Source organism: Coturnix japonica, chromosome 3 (assembly GCF_001577835.2).
Source record: "Coturnix japonica isolate 7356 chromosome 3, Coturnix japonica 2.1, whole genome shotgun sequence".
Classification (NCBI taxonomy): Eukaryota; Metazoa; Chordata; class Aves; order Galliformes; family Phasianidae; genus Coturnix; species Coturnix japonica.
The window spans coordinates 77,660,805-77,676,931 of NC_029518.1; the positions used below are offsets into that span (position 1 = coordinate 77,660,805).

The 16,127-nt window shown below is 36.1% G+C and overlaps 1 protein-coding gene across 2 annotated transcripts in view; it reads left to right on the forward strand.

Moving 5' to 3' along the window:
• Nucleotides 1-16,127, forward strand: part of EYS (eyes shut homolog) — a 771,550-nt gene that overhangs the window by 363,582 nt on the left and 391,841 nt on the right. For both annotated transcript variants that reach the window (XM_015859149.2, XM_032443873.1), the window contains 3 exons: nt 5,921-6,017; nt 6,995-7,102; nt 7,703-7,848. In XM_015859149.2, the coding sequence (XP_015714635.2) occupies nt 5,921-6,017; nt 6,995-7,102; nt 7,703-7,848 (351 nt within the window). The remainder of the gene's footprint in view (nt 1-5,920; nt 6,018-6,994; nt 7,103-7,702; nt 7,849-16,127) is intronic.

Here is a 16,127-nt window from a genome sequence, read left to right on the forward strand (position 1 = left end):
GAGCAGAGCCCTGAGTTATGCTGAAGGAGCTTCTGGGAGAACAGGTTTAAGACAGGGACACAATGCTGCACAACTGCAGAAGGGAGACAGGAAATAGGAGTGGAAAAGTCCTGCAGCTACAAGGGCCAGTGCAGGAGAAAGGCAGGAAGTGCTCCAGAAGCAGAGCAACATCCTTCCACCCTGAAGAGGCCCTTGGTGGAGCATACTGCAGTGCAAGGGCACCACATGGAGCTGATCTCCCCAGTGTAGACATGGAGGAGCCTGCAGCACGGCAGTGGATGTGGCCTGAAGAAGGCTGCAGCCCATGGAGAGCCCCTGCAGGAGCAGTCCTGGGCCAGAGCTGCAGCCCATGGAGAGGAGTCCATGATGGAGCAGGAAATCTGGGAGAGCTGCTGCCCATTGGGATCAATGCTGGAGCAGCTCCTGAAGGATGGGCCCTATAATACAGAGATATGTTGGAGTGGTGCTTGAAGAGCTGTGGCCCATGGAAAGTCTGTGTAGGATCAGCTGGAGAAAGACAGCAGCCCATAAAAGGGACCCCATTTGTAACAGGGACAGAGAGTGACCGTGAAGGAGCAGCAGAGATGAAGCATTATGGTCAAGTATGATAAAGGGCCTGGAACATCTCCCTTATGCGTGTAGGATGAGTAACCTGGGTCTGTTCAGGCTGGGGAAAAGAAGACTGAGGGGGAATCTGATACACATAAATATCTAAAGGAATATGTGAGGCAAATGGATGAAGCCAGGCTCTTCTCAGTGGTATGCAGAGATAAGACAAGGAGCAATGACCTAAAACTTGAACACGGGAAGTTCCAACTTGCAGAACAACTTCTTTAGGGTAAGGGTGACAGAGCACTAGAACAGGTTGCCCAGAGAGCTTGTGGAGTGTCCTTCTATGAAAATATTCAAGATGCAACTGGATGCCTACCTGTGCGATCTATTGTATGTACCTGCTTTAGCAGGGGCAATGAACTCGATAATCTCTTGAGGTTCCTTCCAACCTCTGCAATTCTGTGATTCTGTGACTGACTTTTGACCCATTCTCTTGCACTGCTGGAGGGGGAAGGTAGAAGAAGGGGAAGGGAGGGAGGAAGGTGTCATTTTACTTTTGTTTCTCACTCCTCTAGTCTGATAATAGCAATAGGCAAAACATTACACGAACCTCCCTTATGTCAAATCTTTTTTTCTCATGATAGTAAATGGTGAGTAATCTTCTAGTCCTTATCTTAACCTGTGAAGTTTTTTCATAGTATTTTCTCATGTTATGATGGGGAGAAGGAATGAGAGTAGTGTGATGGAGCTTAGTTACATATTGATGTTGAACCACAACAAACACAAGCAACAAACAGTGATTCATGCAACAGCAAAACGGGCTTCTTAAGAGAATTGCCAGATGTAATACTCAGGAGTTCAACAATACATATTTTGATGTAGTTTGTGTAAGTACTGCGTCTCAAAATGTGAAGACTTCATAGCTATGCATTAGTTTATTGTGATATCTCCGCTGCTTGCAAATCTTGGTTAATAAATAAAATAATAATAAAGTCCACAATGTTCTGCTGATGTATAGAGCTTATAAAGAATCCCGTAAGTCCTCTTTGTTGCCTGGAGAGGTAAATTTTGTGGAATAAAGAATTGAAAGTAGCCATAACAATAACAAAAGATGTGTATCTACACTCTGCATTGCAGATCACTCAGAATTGAAACATGCAGCAGCTATTTCCAGTGTTTCAGAGAAGCAGAAGTAACAAAAGGATCCATTCCAGCTTAAATAGCAGCTTTTTCTACTTCATCCATTGACACATATCAAAATTACCAGAGAATGCTGGAATTTCTTTAAAATGATTTTAATATATCATTCTGACTGCACAGTTTTGCAAATAAATTTTGAGAATGTCGCAACAGCCATTACCTCTTGGTATTTTGATTATTGAGAATTAAAACAAAACAAAACAAACAAACAAACAAACAAAAACAAACAAACAAACAAACGGCAACAACAACAACAACAAAAACAACAGAACATGGATATGTTTCCATTACTGAAGTCACTGTCATGCTATCTGGACTATTAAATGTTTATACTTAAGTACTTGAAAAGTCTTTGTATTTCATCTTCATGTTACTAAATTCCTGAAACTGCTGTTACTTGAATAGTTACTTCTGAGATACATCTACACTACTTGAATAGTAATGCATTTTATTAATTTCCATGGAAACTAGAGAAGCATATGAACATATGAAGAGCTCAATAACACCATTTGGTAGAGCAAATTCTCAGCTACAAAACATTGCTTTTAAACAGAGTCACCATGATAATTACTCATTTTTTCCAGCAATGAAGAAGTGCTTTCATTCCATGCTAGTAAAAATCTGCATAAGCAAAGGAGACCTGCTCTTTTACAGCTGTTATGATAGTGTAATTGCTGAAATGCACCACTCACCACCTCACTGTGCTCACATCCCCTTTTAAGTCTATATAAACATTCAACAAAGCACCGATGAATGTGAATGGGTGCATTTTTTTTCTGCATGAAGGAAATGTATTGACAGACCTTTGCTTCATAGGCACTTCTATGTCAGATTTCCTTTTTCTCAAAGTTCCTCACTGCTGCATCTGTCCTACAGCAACAAAATGTAACTGAATATTGGCAGGAAGCTTCAGCTTCTACTGCCATACCACCAACATCCACCTCTGACACTGTGTTCAATAGGAAGTATTATTTTTGGAGCAGCCAGCATATTTCAATTCCTCAAAAAGAATTATGTGGTTTTCCCTTCAGTGATAATACATGAATCTAAAATTAAATATTGTATTTCTGTGTTTTCCTTAAAGTGAATAACTATGCTGTATGAAAGATTCTACTTGAAACTTCTGTAATACCAATGAGATTCTGTCTGCCCTTAGCTTGTTTCTCAAATTTTCAGTTTTACAGTAGTATTTGACTAGTCTTTTTGACTTGTCAGTTTAAAAAAAAAAAACAATGACTTGATTATCCATCCTTATTATAGGGTAAATTATTAAACTTAATATTGGAGATATTGAGCAACTATCTATGGATTAGCTAATGGATAAATGGAATTCTGTTTTCCAAATTGTCCATTTGCTCTTCTTGATTGATTAGATATTCCTTCTCATTTAGAAGTTCAGAGTAATTTGAACTGAGTTCAGAAAGCTTTTAATTTTTTAGCTTTTGTGCATTAAAAAAAATATAAAATAAAATAAAATCATTTTTTAATATATGTCTCAGGTTTGTAATCTGCAATAGCTACCTTTCAAAGTATATGGCTGGAGGGCTGCAACAAATCATTTGCATGTGGTATTGATTTACATCTTAGTTTGACTGATTTGCAATAGCAAAGGCAGAAAGTAGCTGCATTTAAATGCGCATATTACTTTCTTATACATAGTACTAAATGTTGTTCCTGTATCAATACATTACAGAAGCATGCATATTTTCAGGCTTTTAAGTAATACACTGCTTTACAAAATAGTTTGCTTAAAATAAGAATGACTTTTTTTTTAATTCAAATTAATGAACTACATCTGCCATATAAACTACCAGTTAAGTATTATTTTGTTGGCTACACAAAGTGAATGTTTATTTAGATATTTCAGGTTGCTTTACAAGTAAAAATGTTATGTTCAGCACTGTATTTGACATTTTAAATATTTTAAGTCAATTTATATCTCAAACATCTGTTTTTCCCCCAGGTGAAATAAACTGAAAACCTCTGTATTGCAGACAAAATGGCATCTATACATTATTTTTAGTTTAAATACCTCAGAAGATTATGGCTATAAGTGACAGTATTTGTAACTTACTCAAAATATACTAAAATATTGCAGTGCCCTTTAAATGAAATTTGACTCCCATGTAAAATATAAGAACTGCCTGTCCATGCAGGTTAGACCCAGGAGTTCTCTTGCAATCTTAATGTAAAAAAATTACTAACATAATTCTTTCCTTAAGCCTAATGATCATTTTGAATATTCTTTTGGATTTGAAAATGTTATGATTGGTTATTGTCCAAATATTTTCATAAAATAAATTATTTACATATATTTTGATCTTAATACAATGGTGTATATTTTGCAGTTTGATCTGCCTTGTTTCTACAAGCAATGTACAATGCTATTTATTTCTGTAAGTTTCTCTGTGAAACTGGCTAATTAACCTGTGCTTTGATTGACCTTTCTTTTTAGAAGACTTAATAAATTATAATACTAGACATGCAAAAAATCATGTAAAATAAAATTAAATAGCATTGATAATATTTGTATGTCCTTTTAAGTAGATTTAAATGTTTCTGCTAAATACTTCAAGTTGAAACCAAATGGTTTTTGCTGAAAAGTTTTGTAAAGCTTGCCATCAAGGTTAACTTTGAGTTTTTGCATAAGTTCAAAAGTTGCTTTTTTAAGTTGAAAATAAAATTTTCATCTAAATAATTAAATGTCTTTTTAGCATCAGCATATGTGATTAAGAAAAATTAGATTGAAATTTTTTTATTATATGAGTTAAAAAAGACAATATTCAATATTAGCTTAATCACACAGATGTTATGACATAATGTAATAAATAAATGGTTAAGTTACATAGTGAAACTGATTTTTTTCTCCACTTGTACTAACACAATAATGTTTTGCTATGGACTGGAATAGTGTATATTACCATGCTCAAGTATGTGTCTAAATAGTATTTTATATTTTCATTGCAGCATTATTTACCCCCAAAAAAAGCCTATAAAATATCCATAATGAAGTGGATATGTCCTGAGGAAAATGAATGCCCTCCATTTTCCTTTTTCTGTATTTCAGTGACAACCAAGGTATTTTAAAAAGGAGATGCATACTCATACATTACCTAGCATCTCAAAAGCTTAAGAAGTTATTCCATATAAAATCATAATAATAGTCACACATTTTCTTCATCTAAATCCTAAAATTAGTTAATTTTTGTCTTTTTCTGACTGCCTTAGATGAATTTGATCTCGCTGTGCTTTCGTTATGCTCTGGATTTTTATTAGGTTTTCATTTTTGATACTGTTCTACACATCACCAAGAAAACATTTTCAGTTGCATTTCACAGTATCCAGATGCTCCATCTGAATCTGTCTGGCTCATAGAAGTATGTTAAAGCTTCTTTAGTCTCTGGAAATGAACTTGTTGGAGGTTCTGAATGAAAGTATTTGGAGAAAAAATTGTTTTGGATGAAGACCGCTTATCTCAGCTGATTTTAGAATGAGGGAATAGTGAGAGTGGGCTCCTCTGAAAGAAAAGGTGAACTGGGATTCTTACCAAGCATGTCAGAGCAGGAACCTCACCACCAAGGATCTCATCTTGATGATGTGAATGAGGTGAGCAGGGCAAGACTGATAACAGTATATATGGTTAGCCTGGCATGCCAGATCACCAGTGAAACCTACAGCAGTGGAGCAGGTCTGAGGTGAAGCCAAGAAGCTAGTCTAAGGGTATGAAGGCTAAAGTCAGCATTGCAACTGCAAGAAGGGGACTTGATGTTCTTCTCAGCAATTTTTCTTACAGCTTCTGTGCAGTCTGAGGTTTCTCAAGCACTTGCATTTTCAAGATTGGTTCTGGTCTCAGATAACCCAACTCACAAGGGGATTTGTGACTGTTGTATTACAGAATCACAGAATCGTAGGGGTTGGAAGGGACCTCCAGAGGTCATCAAGTCCCGTCCTCCTGCCATAGCACGTTCCCTACACCAGGTAGCACAGGTAGGCATCCAGGCAGGTCTTGAATATCTCCAGAGAAGGAGATTCCACAACCCTCATGGGCAGCCTGTTCCAGTGCTCACTGTAAAGAAGTTCTGCTTACATTTGTGCAGAATTTCCTATGCTTTACTCAAATCATGTAGTGGAAATCCGTCATTCATAGTTCATATGATCTGTGTTTCAGGATATGAAGGAACTTACTGTGAAGTTAACAGCAATGAGTGCATCTCCCATCCATGCCAGAATGACGGTCTCTGTGTGGATGGGATTAACAGTTACAGGTATGGAAAATTACTTGAGCAACAGATATCTAGTATGGTACATGAGTATTTATTATTTAGCTGTTATTTCGTTCCTCTGCTTGTACTATGCTTGCTGACCTTCAATTATGTAATGCATCTTTCTTTCATGCGTTTGACACATTATAAGTTGTGTTGAGTTTAAAATATTCTTGTGGAAGGAATACACCATACATGTGAACTCAAGAATTTATTGTTAGGCTAATTAAAATCTTAACAATCTAATCATGTATAAAAACAGCTATTACTAATTGAGTTACAATAAAACTAATATTCATAGTCCAAATTAATATAAGACAGCTTCATAACAACATAGTTATATGGCCCTTGTTCTTGTTATGGTCTTTCTTACAAAATCTGCCTGGATTCTGGGATCAGGGGTATCAGACTTACTCGAGAACTGGCAGCATTTTTGCAAATCAGTGGTATTTGAAAGTCTTTGCTGTAGGATAATTTTGTGTTCTTCAGTTTTGTACCCGATTTAAGCTATTTTTGTATGTTTCCTTATCATGATTTATTTCTTTTGTACTGTTTATCAGCTCTCCCAGCACATAGGGGATTACCGTTTGTAACGTCATGACTGTCCTGATGGGTTATACTCTCACCATAGGTGCCAACTTCAGAGCTGAAGCTAAAATAGGAGAGGCAGTAGTCAATTGGTCCCAGGGTAGGTCTTAAAATAAGCAAAAACCACCCCAGGTCAAGGCCTGAGTCCCTTCACAGCTAGATCAGCACAGAATCTGTTGTCCTCAACTAATAACAATAGCAATATTATTTCCTATGCTGAACTTACTGTACTTAAGAAGTTTGATTAGATAAAGTATTCTAATACAAAGAAAAAAGAAAAAAAAAAACCACATAATTTTGGAACTGACTCATAGCTCTCAAAATATGCCATGTGTTTTTCAGGAATCTTTTAATAGTAAACTGAAAAGTAAAACAGTGACATTTTTTGCTAGGTGTTCCTGTCAGCATGGCTTCACTGGTACATTGTGTGAAGTGGAAATTAATGAATGCTTATCAAGACCCTGCAAAAACAATGGGACTTGTCTGGACCTCATAAACAGGTTAGTTACTGCAGATAAAAGAAAAAGAAAAATAAAATTTAGAGATTTCTTTATATATAAGGTGTACTTCACTGCACTGAGTTTGAGATGACACCTTTAGCATGTAAAGTAGGCAAGTTCTTCTGATTCAGCTTTTTGTTTCTTAGGTGACCTGATTCATTTTTTTTATTATTATTATTTGAAATAAATTAAATGGTATAATGGTCTTCAGCTAGATAGCTGTATCTCTCTGAAAAGCAATTGAATTTTCTTCTAGCAATTGCATTTTCTAAGGTAACTGCTTACTAATAAAGTTAAGTGCAATTAGGAAAGTAGCACTATGTCTTGTGTGTATACCCACAATGCTAAAGTTTCTCAGACTTGTGTCAAGATGTCAGCCTTTTTTGTTATTTTGTGCAAAATTTTCCTACTAACCTAAAAAAGGCACCGAATATCTGTTCTTGCTTTAGAAACATGGAATTGAGAACAGTCTGATAATTATTTTGGTATGAATGGTGATTAGGGATGAGAGCTTAACATCAAGAACATACAGCTTCAGAATATTAGCATAGATTGTGTTATTTGCTTCTGTTGAGTTACTGGATTTTCTCTTTTCTGCAGATTCCTCTGTAATTGTGCACCTGGATACTATGGGTCTGTTTGTGAGATAGATGTGAATGAGTGTGAAACTCAGCCTTGCTTGAATGGAGGAAGCTGCATCAATAGACTTGGAGGCTATCAGTGTTCCTGTTCTCCTGGGTTCACAGGTATAGTCCATTCCCTACCACAATGGAGAGGGCTTTTTCATGAGTTTTAAAAGTTTTTATTTTTATAGTGATGGCCTCAACTAAATGAAGGAAAAGGACACTGGATCACTTGCTTTTTGAGGATAAATCAATATTAATTCAGATGGAGCTTTGATCCAATTCTTGCTAAGGAGCTCAAGGTGTTACTTACCTTTAGGGTTTGATTTTTGCGGCTTCCTTAGTCACCTGTACATTAAGTTGAAACACATTTAAAGACAGATTGAATAGTGAAAAGAAAATTGCTGTTTTCTGAAGTTAGCTCAGAAACAGAGAATTGTCACAAAGTAATTTTCACAAACAGAGTAAATTCTGCCTTGTCATCTGTCTGCGCATAATCGTAGGAATACTTTGATTTTGCCAGTGACTGACTGTGTTGCCATTAATCATTACATTTTTACAGAACTAATCCAAAAAATTTAATGGGTACAGATATACTAAATTAGTATAATATTAGATATTGTAAATTAATGCTCTGCATGTAATTCGTCTTTCTGCATGTAGCAGAACAGTTCATACTGTTTTGATATATCCAACTTAAGCAATCTGAATATATGTGGGGTCATATAAATGTTCTTGTAGAAATATTTATAGTGCCTGCCTCCAGTTGCATCATTTCTGCATATGTTCTGCATAAAAAGATTTTTCATTCTAATTTCAGACTGTGATGAATATAACATAAGTTTATAAGATTAAAAATGATTCTCTAGGCATCTCAAGGGCTGAAAGGGTAAGGGCATCTTCTCTAAAGAACAAATCAAATAGTTCAGGGAAAATATATATGGTTGTATAACCTTCCCTTTGTCATAAACTTTGATTTATATCTCACTCGTGCTACATTCTTCAGTTTTTTCTTGACATGTCAGCAGAATTTAGGAAAATCCATATTACTTCCTTGTCTAAAAGTTTAAAAGCTTATTTATTTTTTTTTCCTCAGAATATTATTTTCAAAAAGGGCTGTGTTCTAAATAGTCTTTCTTGAGTATCATAGAAATATGACTCATTAGTGATGCAGTAATGTAGTGGTGATACACATTAAAAACTGTAACTACTAGACTTTAAAACAAGTCTTCACCTTTAATTATTCACAAAAGTGAAGATATCTGTATTGACAGACTTCTGACTTAAAAAGAAACAGGGCATCTGCAAGTATGTTATTACTTTTATTTTATTTAGAAGTTTGATTTGAGTTCATTTCCCTTGCTCACATAACCTACAGGGATAGCATGTGTTTTTTTTCCTTTATTTTTACTATTTTGTAGGTATTTTTATCAGTTGTAGTAGTTGGGTTTGTTTTTTTTTTTTGAACCAGAAATTATCTAATGCTAAAAATTCTTTACTCTTCCTTTATTTATAAGGACAACTGTTATTATTATTTAGTGTGCTGTGATAATCTGGGTGACTATAAATATTGGATCATTACTTAAAAATTAGTGATAGATTGTTCATCACTTCAGTGAGTGATTTTTTCATCCTTAAAAAGCAACATATTGGACATCCACTACAGAACATACCCTTTAGACATGTCTCTAAGAATAATTCATCTAGTGCAAAGTGTCTAGAGAATCAGTTGCTTTCAGAAATCTGAAGGGTAGTAAGGGTTTAAAATAAAGATGCAAAGCTGTATTTGCAACATCTTCAATTTCTGTTTGAAAGCAAACAACCTAGAAGAAAGTTTAAAGGCCCAGAAGCAAGTAAAAAGTAGTTTGATTTCAAAGCAAGATCTTTTCAGAGCAAGACACTGCTTCACAGAACTGTTAAGCAAATTTCAGTAAAATTCTATGAGTCGTTGGGTTGGGAATATTCCACTTGAATATGCTGTGCTGTAGAATGAGTATCAGTGGGTAGCTTAAGGCTCTAAGAACATGCTAAAGTTGGAAGTTTTTGCTTCTAATATTGCCGTCTACATTGTTTACTAATTATAAAAATAATTAATTCCTGGAGAATTGTATTGAAAATTGAATTTCTGCCTAACACTGATACTTAGTCAAATATGTTAACCTGCCCCTTTTCCATTTTTCTCCTAAGACAATGTAACCATATCACCTCTAATTGGAGATAATGTTGTCTTAATGGAATTGTGGTTTTTTTTTGTTGTTATAAAGTTTGTGTCATTTTATTAACCAGACCATCTAGTTCCTTATGATTCAGGACACATGACACTTATAAAAAATGAATAAATAGGATAGGTAGGAAGTTAGTACAGGGAAGGGAAGCAGTAGAGGATATCAGTTAAGACCCAGAAGGAAAAGATTCTATCTCAAAAACAATTATAAATCACATTTGATCCTACTCAGAAATACATCTTGATGATCATTATGAGTCTGTTCCAACTTAGGATTTTCTATGATTGAATGATTCCCTTACTCTGTGATTCTAGTTTACAACACCTAAGCATGAAATCAGATTGCAAATACTGAAAAGCTATGTCGTACGTTAAGTTTTTCTTTTCTACAGGGAGTACATATTTTAAAAATATGTTCAGTACAGTTTCTGAAAATTCTGGTATGAATGTATTTGAAAAAAGTGATAAGTACAATTGGTCTGATTCTCACCAAAACAGAGGCAGCAGTACAAGCAAAAATAGCATCAACTTTTTAAAAAATATATTTTCAAGAAAAAAATACATATATTTTCCACTGAGTTTGATATTAAAAAAGGCTAATTAAAACATTAATGTAGCTCTTTTCTCAGCTATGCAATATAACAAATAAATAACTAACTAAGTATAATGTATGATGATCACTTACACTTAGGGACTTTTTCATGACTGAAGTATTGATCCTTTTTTCTTTAAATTTTATCATCTGAACAACGTTATGTCAAAGTACAATCCAGAAAACACAGACATACCTCAAATTAAATGTTCTTTCACATTCACAAAAAATGACCTTATATTGAAGTATAAACTGTAAGTGACTGGGCCACCAAGTTTGCTGCAGAATGAATGTAATTAGAACATAAGGTGGTGGGTTTTTTTTTAAACTAGGGAATTGTTTGGGACAGTGTCTTCTTGCTTCATTTGGAAGGATTCTCAGTTTAACACACATTCTCACTGCACTCACTGACAGATTTGTTAATTTGTAAGTCTTTTCTTCCTGTTTATTTTTTTTTTTTCTTCTTGACATTAACTAAATAATTATATGATACTTTGCAGATACTGTAGTGGCTTTTTGTTGTTGATGCCAATGGCTACTTTTAAGGTGAAAAAGCTCAGGGGTCAAAATTAAAGTCAGGGAAGTCACTTATTAGTTATAGTCACAGGCAAAACAGACTTAATTTAGGAAAAACTAATATAATTGCCAATTAAGATTTTTGGGTGCTTAGAAGTAAAGAAATTAAGCTATCACCTTTCCCTCATCCCGCAGTTCTTCACTGGCTCAACATCATTCCCCATTTGCTCTTATTTCCCCCTCTACAATCAGTGCGCAGTAATGGTAGGTTGCAATAATTTCTTATCAGCTCCTCTCTGCTGTTCCCTACTCCTCACAGTTTTCTCTTGTTCCAGTACATGTGGAACTCCTCCATGGGCTGCAGTGTGAATATCTGTGTTTCTCTCTGAAGGTTGCAGGGAAACCTCTCTGCTGTAGTGTGGGTTCCTGCATGGGCTACTGAGGAATGTCTGCTCTGCTACCTGGATAACCGTTTCTCTCTCCTTTTTCTCTGAACTTGCTCTTCATAGGATTGTTTCCTACACTACTTTTTCCCTCATTCTTCATTCTGCCTGTGCAGCCTTTTTCCCTTTCTAAATTGCACTTTCACAGAGGCATCACTGGCATGGCTAATGGGCTCTACTATGTCCTTTGCTGTGTCCATTGCTGAGCAGGCTGCAAACAGCTGCATCCAGCACAAAGCAGTCTCAGCCTCTTCCCCATTCCACCTGCAGCTCCCCCATACAACACCCTCATACACAAATCCAAAATAAAAAACAGAGATTTAATTGTTAAAACATGATGTGTATAAAACGAGTATACAAATTCAAAATACTGTTTCAAAAAGTCAAATAGTATACATGTGTTTAAAAAATTGCCTAAAAATGACACAAGTACCATGAAAATATTTACTGCTGTGAATGTTCAGTCATCCTTTCTGCAGAGCACAGTAGTTATTTCTTAAATTCAAATAGCTAGTCTCTTAATCTCAGACATACCCCCTGCAGTCTTTTTTTTCACTATGACATCAGCACAAGTTGGCATTTGAAAGTGACTAAGAACATATTTATGTTAAACTAAGTCAAAACCTTGGCTTAAACTTTACTTCATCTTCTGTTTCATCTATAATTTCAGGTTTGAAGCCCAGTTTTCTTTATCCTGAGCCTCAAAACCTGCTATTTATTTTATCTGCCTGGCAAAGAAAACTGCTCTGTTTTTTATACAGACCTAACAAAAAAGGAAAAGTTTGGTTTATATTTCTGACCTTCACAGCTGCTTCTACAGCTTTCTGCTGCCAACTAACTGGCAGTGATTGCATCTGAGCCTTCAGAGCTCTGTCTTTACTACCTGCTATTGATATACAGAGGAATAAGAGCAACTACACAGCTAGAAAAATGACTTATCTGACTTAAGAGTCGGAATGGAGGAATCTCATGGAGTGCTCCCTGAGATATCAAAGGAAGAAACAGGTTGGGTATCTAAAGAAGCCAAAAGTGATTGATGTGCTGCGAGCAAATCTAACATGTATGCTGACAGAAGTGAGTGGAGGTAGTGATATATCCCTTTTAGTTTAATAATTAGAGTATTCACATCAGTGCTGGTCCAGTGAAAACTTCCATTTTGAACAGGAAAACTCACCTTATCAATTTTCCTGAGAAGTGCTGAAGTTAGCTTGATTTCTAAGGATAAGAGGAGGCACTTTGCTGGACTTGCTGAGTTTCAGCATCCTTCAGAAGATTTCCTGGGCTAAAAGAAACATACAAGAGTACTGTGTATCCAGCATTTGGATTGAAGTGCTTGATATCTAGGGTTCTAGTTCCATCCCTCTTAAACTGTCACTGAATACACAAACCCTGAAAGCCAAGATTGGGACATAAACTTTCCTTTTAACTTTTAAAGTGGCTTAAACTCTAGTAACTAAAACCTTAAGCCATTCCTTGATCATTTAAACTTTAGTCTGGTAGCAGTTTTGTTCCAGTTACCATTTATTCCTGGTCAAGCAGAAGAGCTGCAAGAATACATGGCCTGGGAACATCTGACTGAGCCTGGATGCAGAAAAGAAGCACAAACGACAGAAGGGAGCAAGGTCTAGATCCCTAAGGGGTCTAGAGACTCATTGTCTGAATGCTCAGAGTTGAACTCAGGTAGAGCTTAGTCTAGAGAAGATTGTGGAAAGAATTCTTCTGGATGTACACATACAGCAAAAGTAAGGCCAAGGAAAAGTGTAGGTTCTTCAGAGTTGTGAGTGGAACTAACTAAAGACAAAAGACATGAAACACTGAGTTATTGAGTTATTCAATGTCTTTTTTTTTTTTTTCTTTTCAGTATTTACTTCTTTAAAAGTCCATTCTCAAGCCTCCCTCATGTTTATGAGTCTGGTAGCAATGAACTTGATAATCAGCCTCCAATTAGAAAATAATTTCTGAGTCCAACCATCCAGACTGCGTTATAGCTATGCAATTATCCACCCTTCCAGACTGTCACAACCTAACTTGGGTACAGGAATTCAGTGTTAAGACTATGCAAAAATTAAGATTAGTAACATCTACTTCTCTCCCTTCTTCCGCAAACCTAGTCATTTCATCATAAAAGGCATACAAGTTGATCAGGAATGATTTTCCCTGGGCTAGCTGTTCTGTCACCATTTTCAGATCCCCAGAAACATCATCACTCTGACATCTCAGGTACTGATGTGAGGCTGACTGGCCTGTAGTTCCCCGGGTAATCTTTCTGGTTTATGGAGGAAGGTGAATACAATGTTTGTCCTTCCCCAATGGCTGGGGCCCACCCTTTCAGAACGAGAACTTTTAAGTTTGCATAAACTTTGATTAGAAGCAGCTTTCTGTGGATAAAGTCAGTTTTCTCAGCACCCCAAGATGCAATGCATTGTGTATTGAATTACAGGAATCAAACAGAAGAATTTGTAGATGTGGCCCAGTGGTCTGTTTGCCAGAACACAAACTAGGCACCCGTGTTTACATTACCATGTCTAATTTTTAGCCAACTAAAAGTACTTTTTGGAGGTAACCTTTTCACAGTTCTACTTAGGAAAGTAATAGGTAGTTATTGCAATTACTTACTTAATGATCATAGAGCACACACAACAGAGACCTTTCTTATAGACAGGATTCTTAACTGTTCAATATCATTACTGCTTTGAAACTGCAAACACATTTACAGATTAAGCTTATAATATGTGATTCTACAACCTATTTGTAATGACAGTTCAGCAACAGTCACTCACTGTGTATACAAATTGAAACTGGTGATTAGGAACCTGGATGATAGTACATTTTCCTTATTTAGTAAAATATAGTTGTTTTTTGCTTGCAGATCTATGCCTGTGGGGGAAAAAAAATCCTTGTCATTCGTCAAGGAGTATCTAAAAGTAAAGTGTTTGTTCTTTGTGCTCATTACTGTGCAATTTGATGCTGCATTTGATGCACAGACTGAGATGTGAATGATCCAAATCATTTATTACAAGTTCTCACATAACTTATATACCTTCACAAGTTTTCTTTTCCTAGCTTTCCCATTTACCCCTACATGTCAACAGAACATTCCACAAGCATGCTTCAACCGTTCATGCGGGCACTTATCCAGTCAGAGCCACAAGCCGTTCTTTCTTCTCCTAGAGGTGTCCTTGGTTCTCATGCTGTTTATCTTGCTTCCCAGCTGCTGCTCTATACAGTCCTTCTTGCATTCCCAAAAACTGACTGTGTATTTATTATGGTATTTCAAAGATGATTTTACCTATGTGCTATGTAGTTAGTTACTATTCATCTTTAAATAGAAACAGCTTCTTTTCTTGGATTAATACAAGTCAGTAAAAGAGGAACAAAACAAACTATGCCTCTTATTGTTGAGTGCTGAAGAGAAGCAATGTGTTATTTATGAATAACATCTTTGTAGAAGGCACCATGTTATAATCATAAAGAGAACACTGTTTACTCAGTCACGGCCATGTGAGGACCCACGCCTATTTTTCACTGTACTAACCATGTAAAGCAACAAATGACTGGGAAAAAATCTGGGATCTGGAAAAAAAAATTCACTCAGACTTTTATCCAAGTTTCTTGCACCTTCACAGAGGTCACTAACTTCACATATCACTCCATACTGACCAGAACAAAATCTGATTCATGCATTTAACGTAGGATTATTCTGATTCATTCTCTCCTACATTTTCTCTGTGTCTGTAGCTTGTCTATTAAATATTAATTACTTTTACTAATAGACTGAGGGAGCTGGGCTTGTTCAGCCTGAAGAAAAGAAGCCTGCAGGGTGACTTAATTGCTGCCATCCAGTACCTAAAAGTACAAACAGGAGAAGAGTATACTCTTTGCAAGGTTCAATAATGACAGGAAAATGGGAAATATTTTTAAGTTAAGGGAGGGAAGACTTAGGTTGGATATCAGGGGAAGCTTTTTACTAGGAGAGTGGTGAGGTGCTGGAACAGGCTGCCTGGAGAGGTTGTGGATTTCCCGCCCCTGGAGGTGTTCAAGGCCGGGTTGGATGGGGTCCTGGACATCCTGGACTAGTATTCAGTGTGGATGTTGGTGGCCTTGCCTGTGGCAGTAGGGTTGGAACTTGATGATACTTGAAGTCCCTTCCAATTCCATAGTGACTTAAAAAAAAAAAAAAAAAAAAAAAAAAAAAAAGAACAGTACATATCTAATCCAATAGATGCCATGATGCCATATATGCAGTCTATCTGAAACATTCTTGTTCCAAAGCTAGCAAATACAGAAAGATTTGGAAAAAAAATATTTAATTTTTTACTGAAAATGAAGGAAGGTGATTGCTTAAGCTCATATAATGAGCACCAGTGAACACAGTGTATATCACAAGCCAAGATTTTGCAGCTACATTCAGTAAAAAGATTTTAACTGTATCAGCATTACGTGTCAGCCCCAGCCTAATTCATTCTCTTGAGAGACATGGCAGTAAAGCCAGATATAATGCCATACTAACAAGACGAAAGTGCTTTTGACCTTCCAGAGCTACTGCTTTGAACATATTTCTTTGGAACTCTAACGTTCTGCTGCATTACAGTGCTTAGGCATGCACTGATAGTTCTTTCCTCTTTTT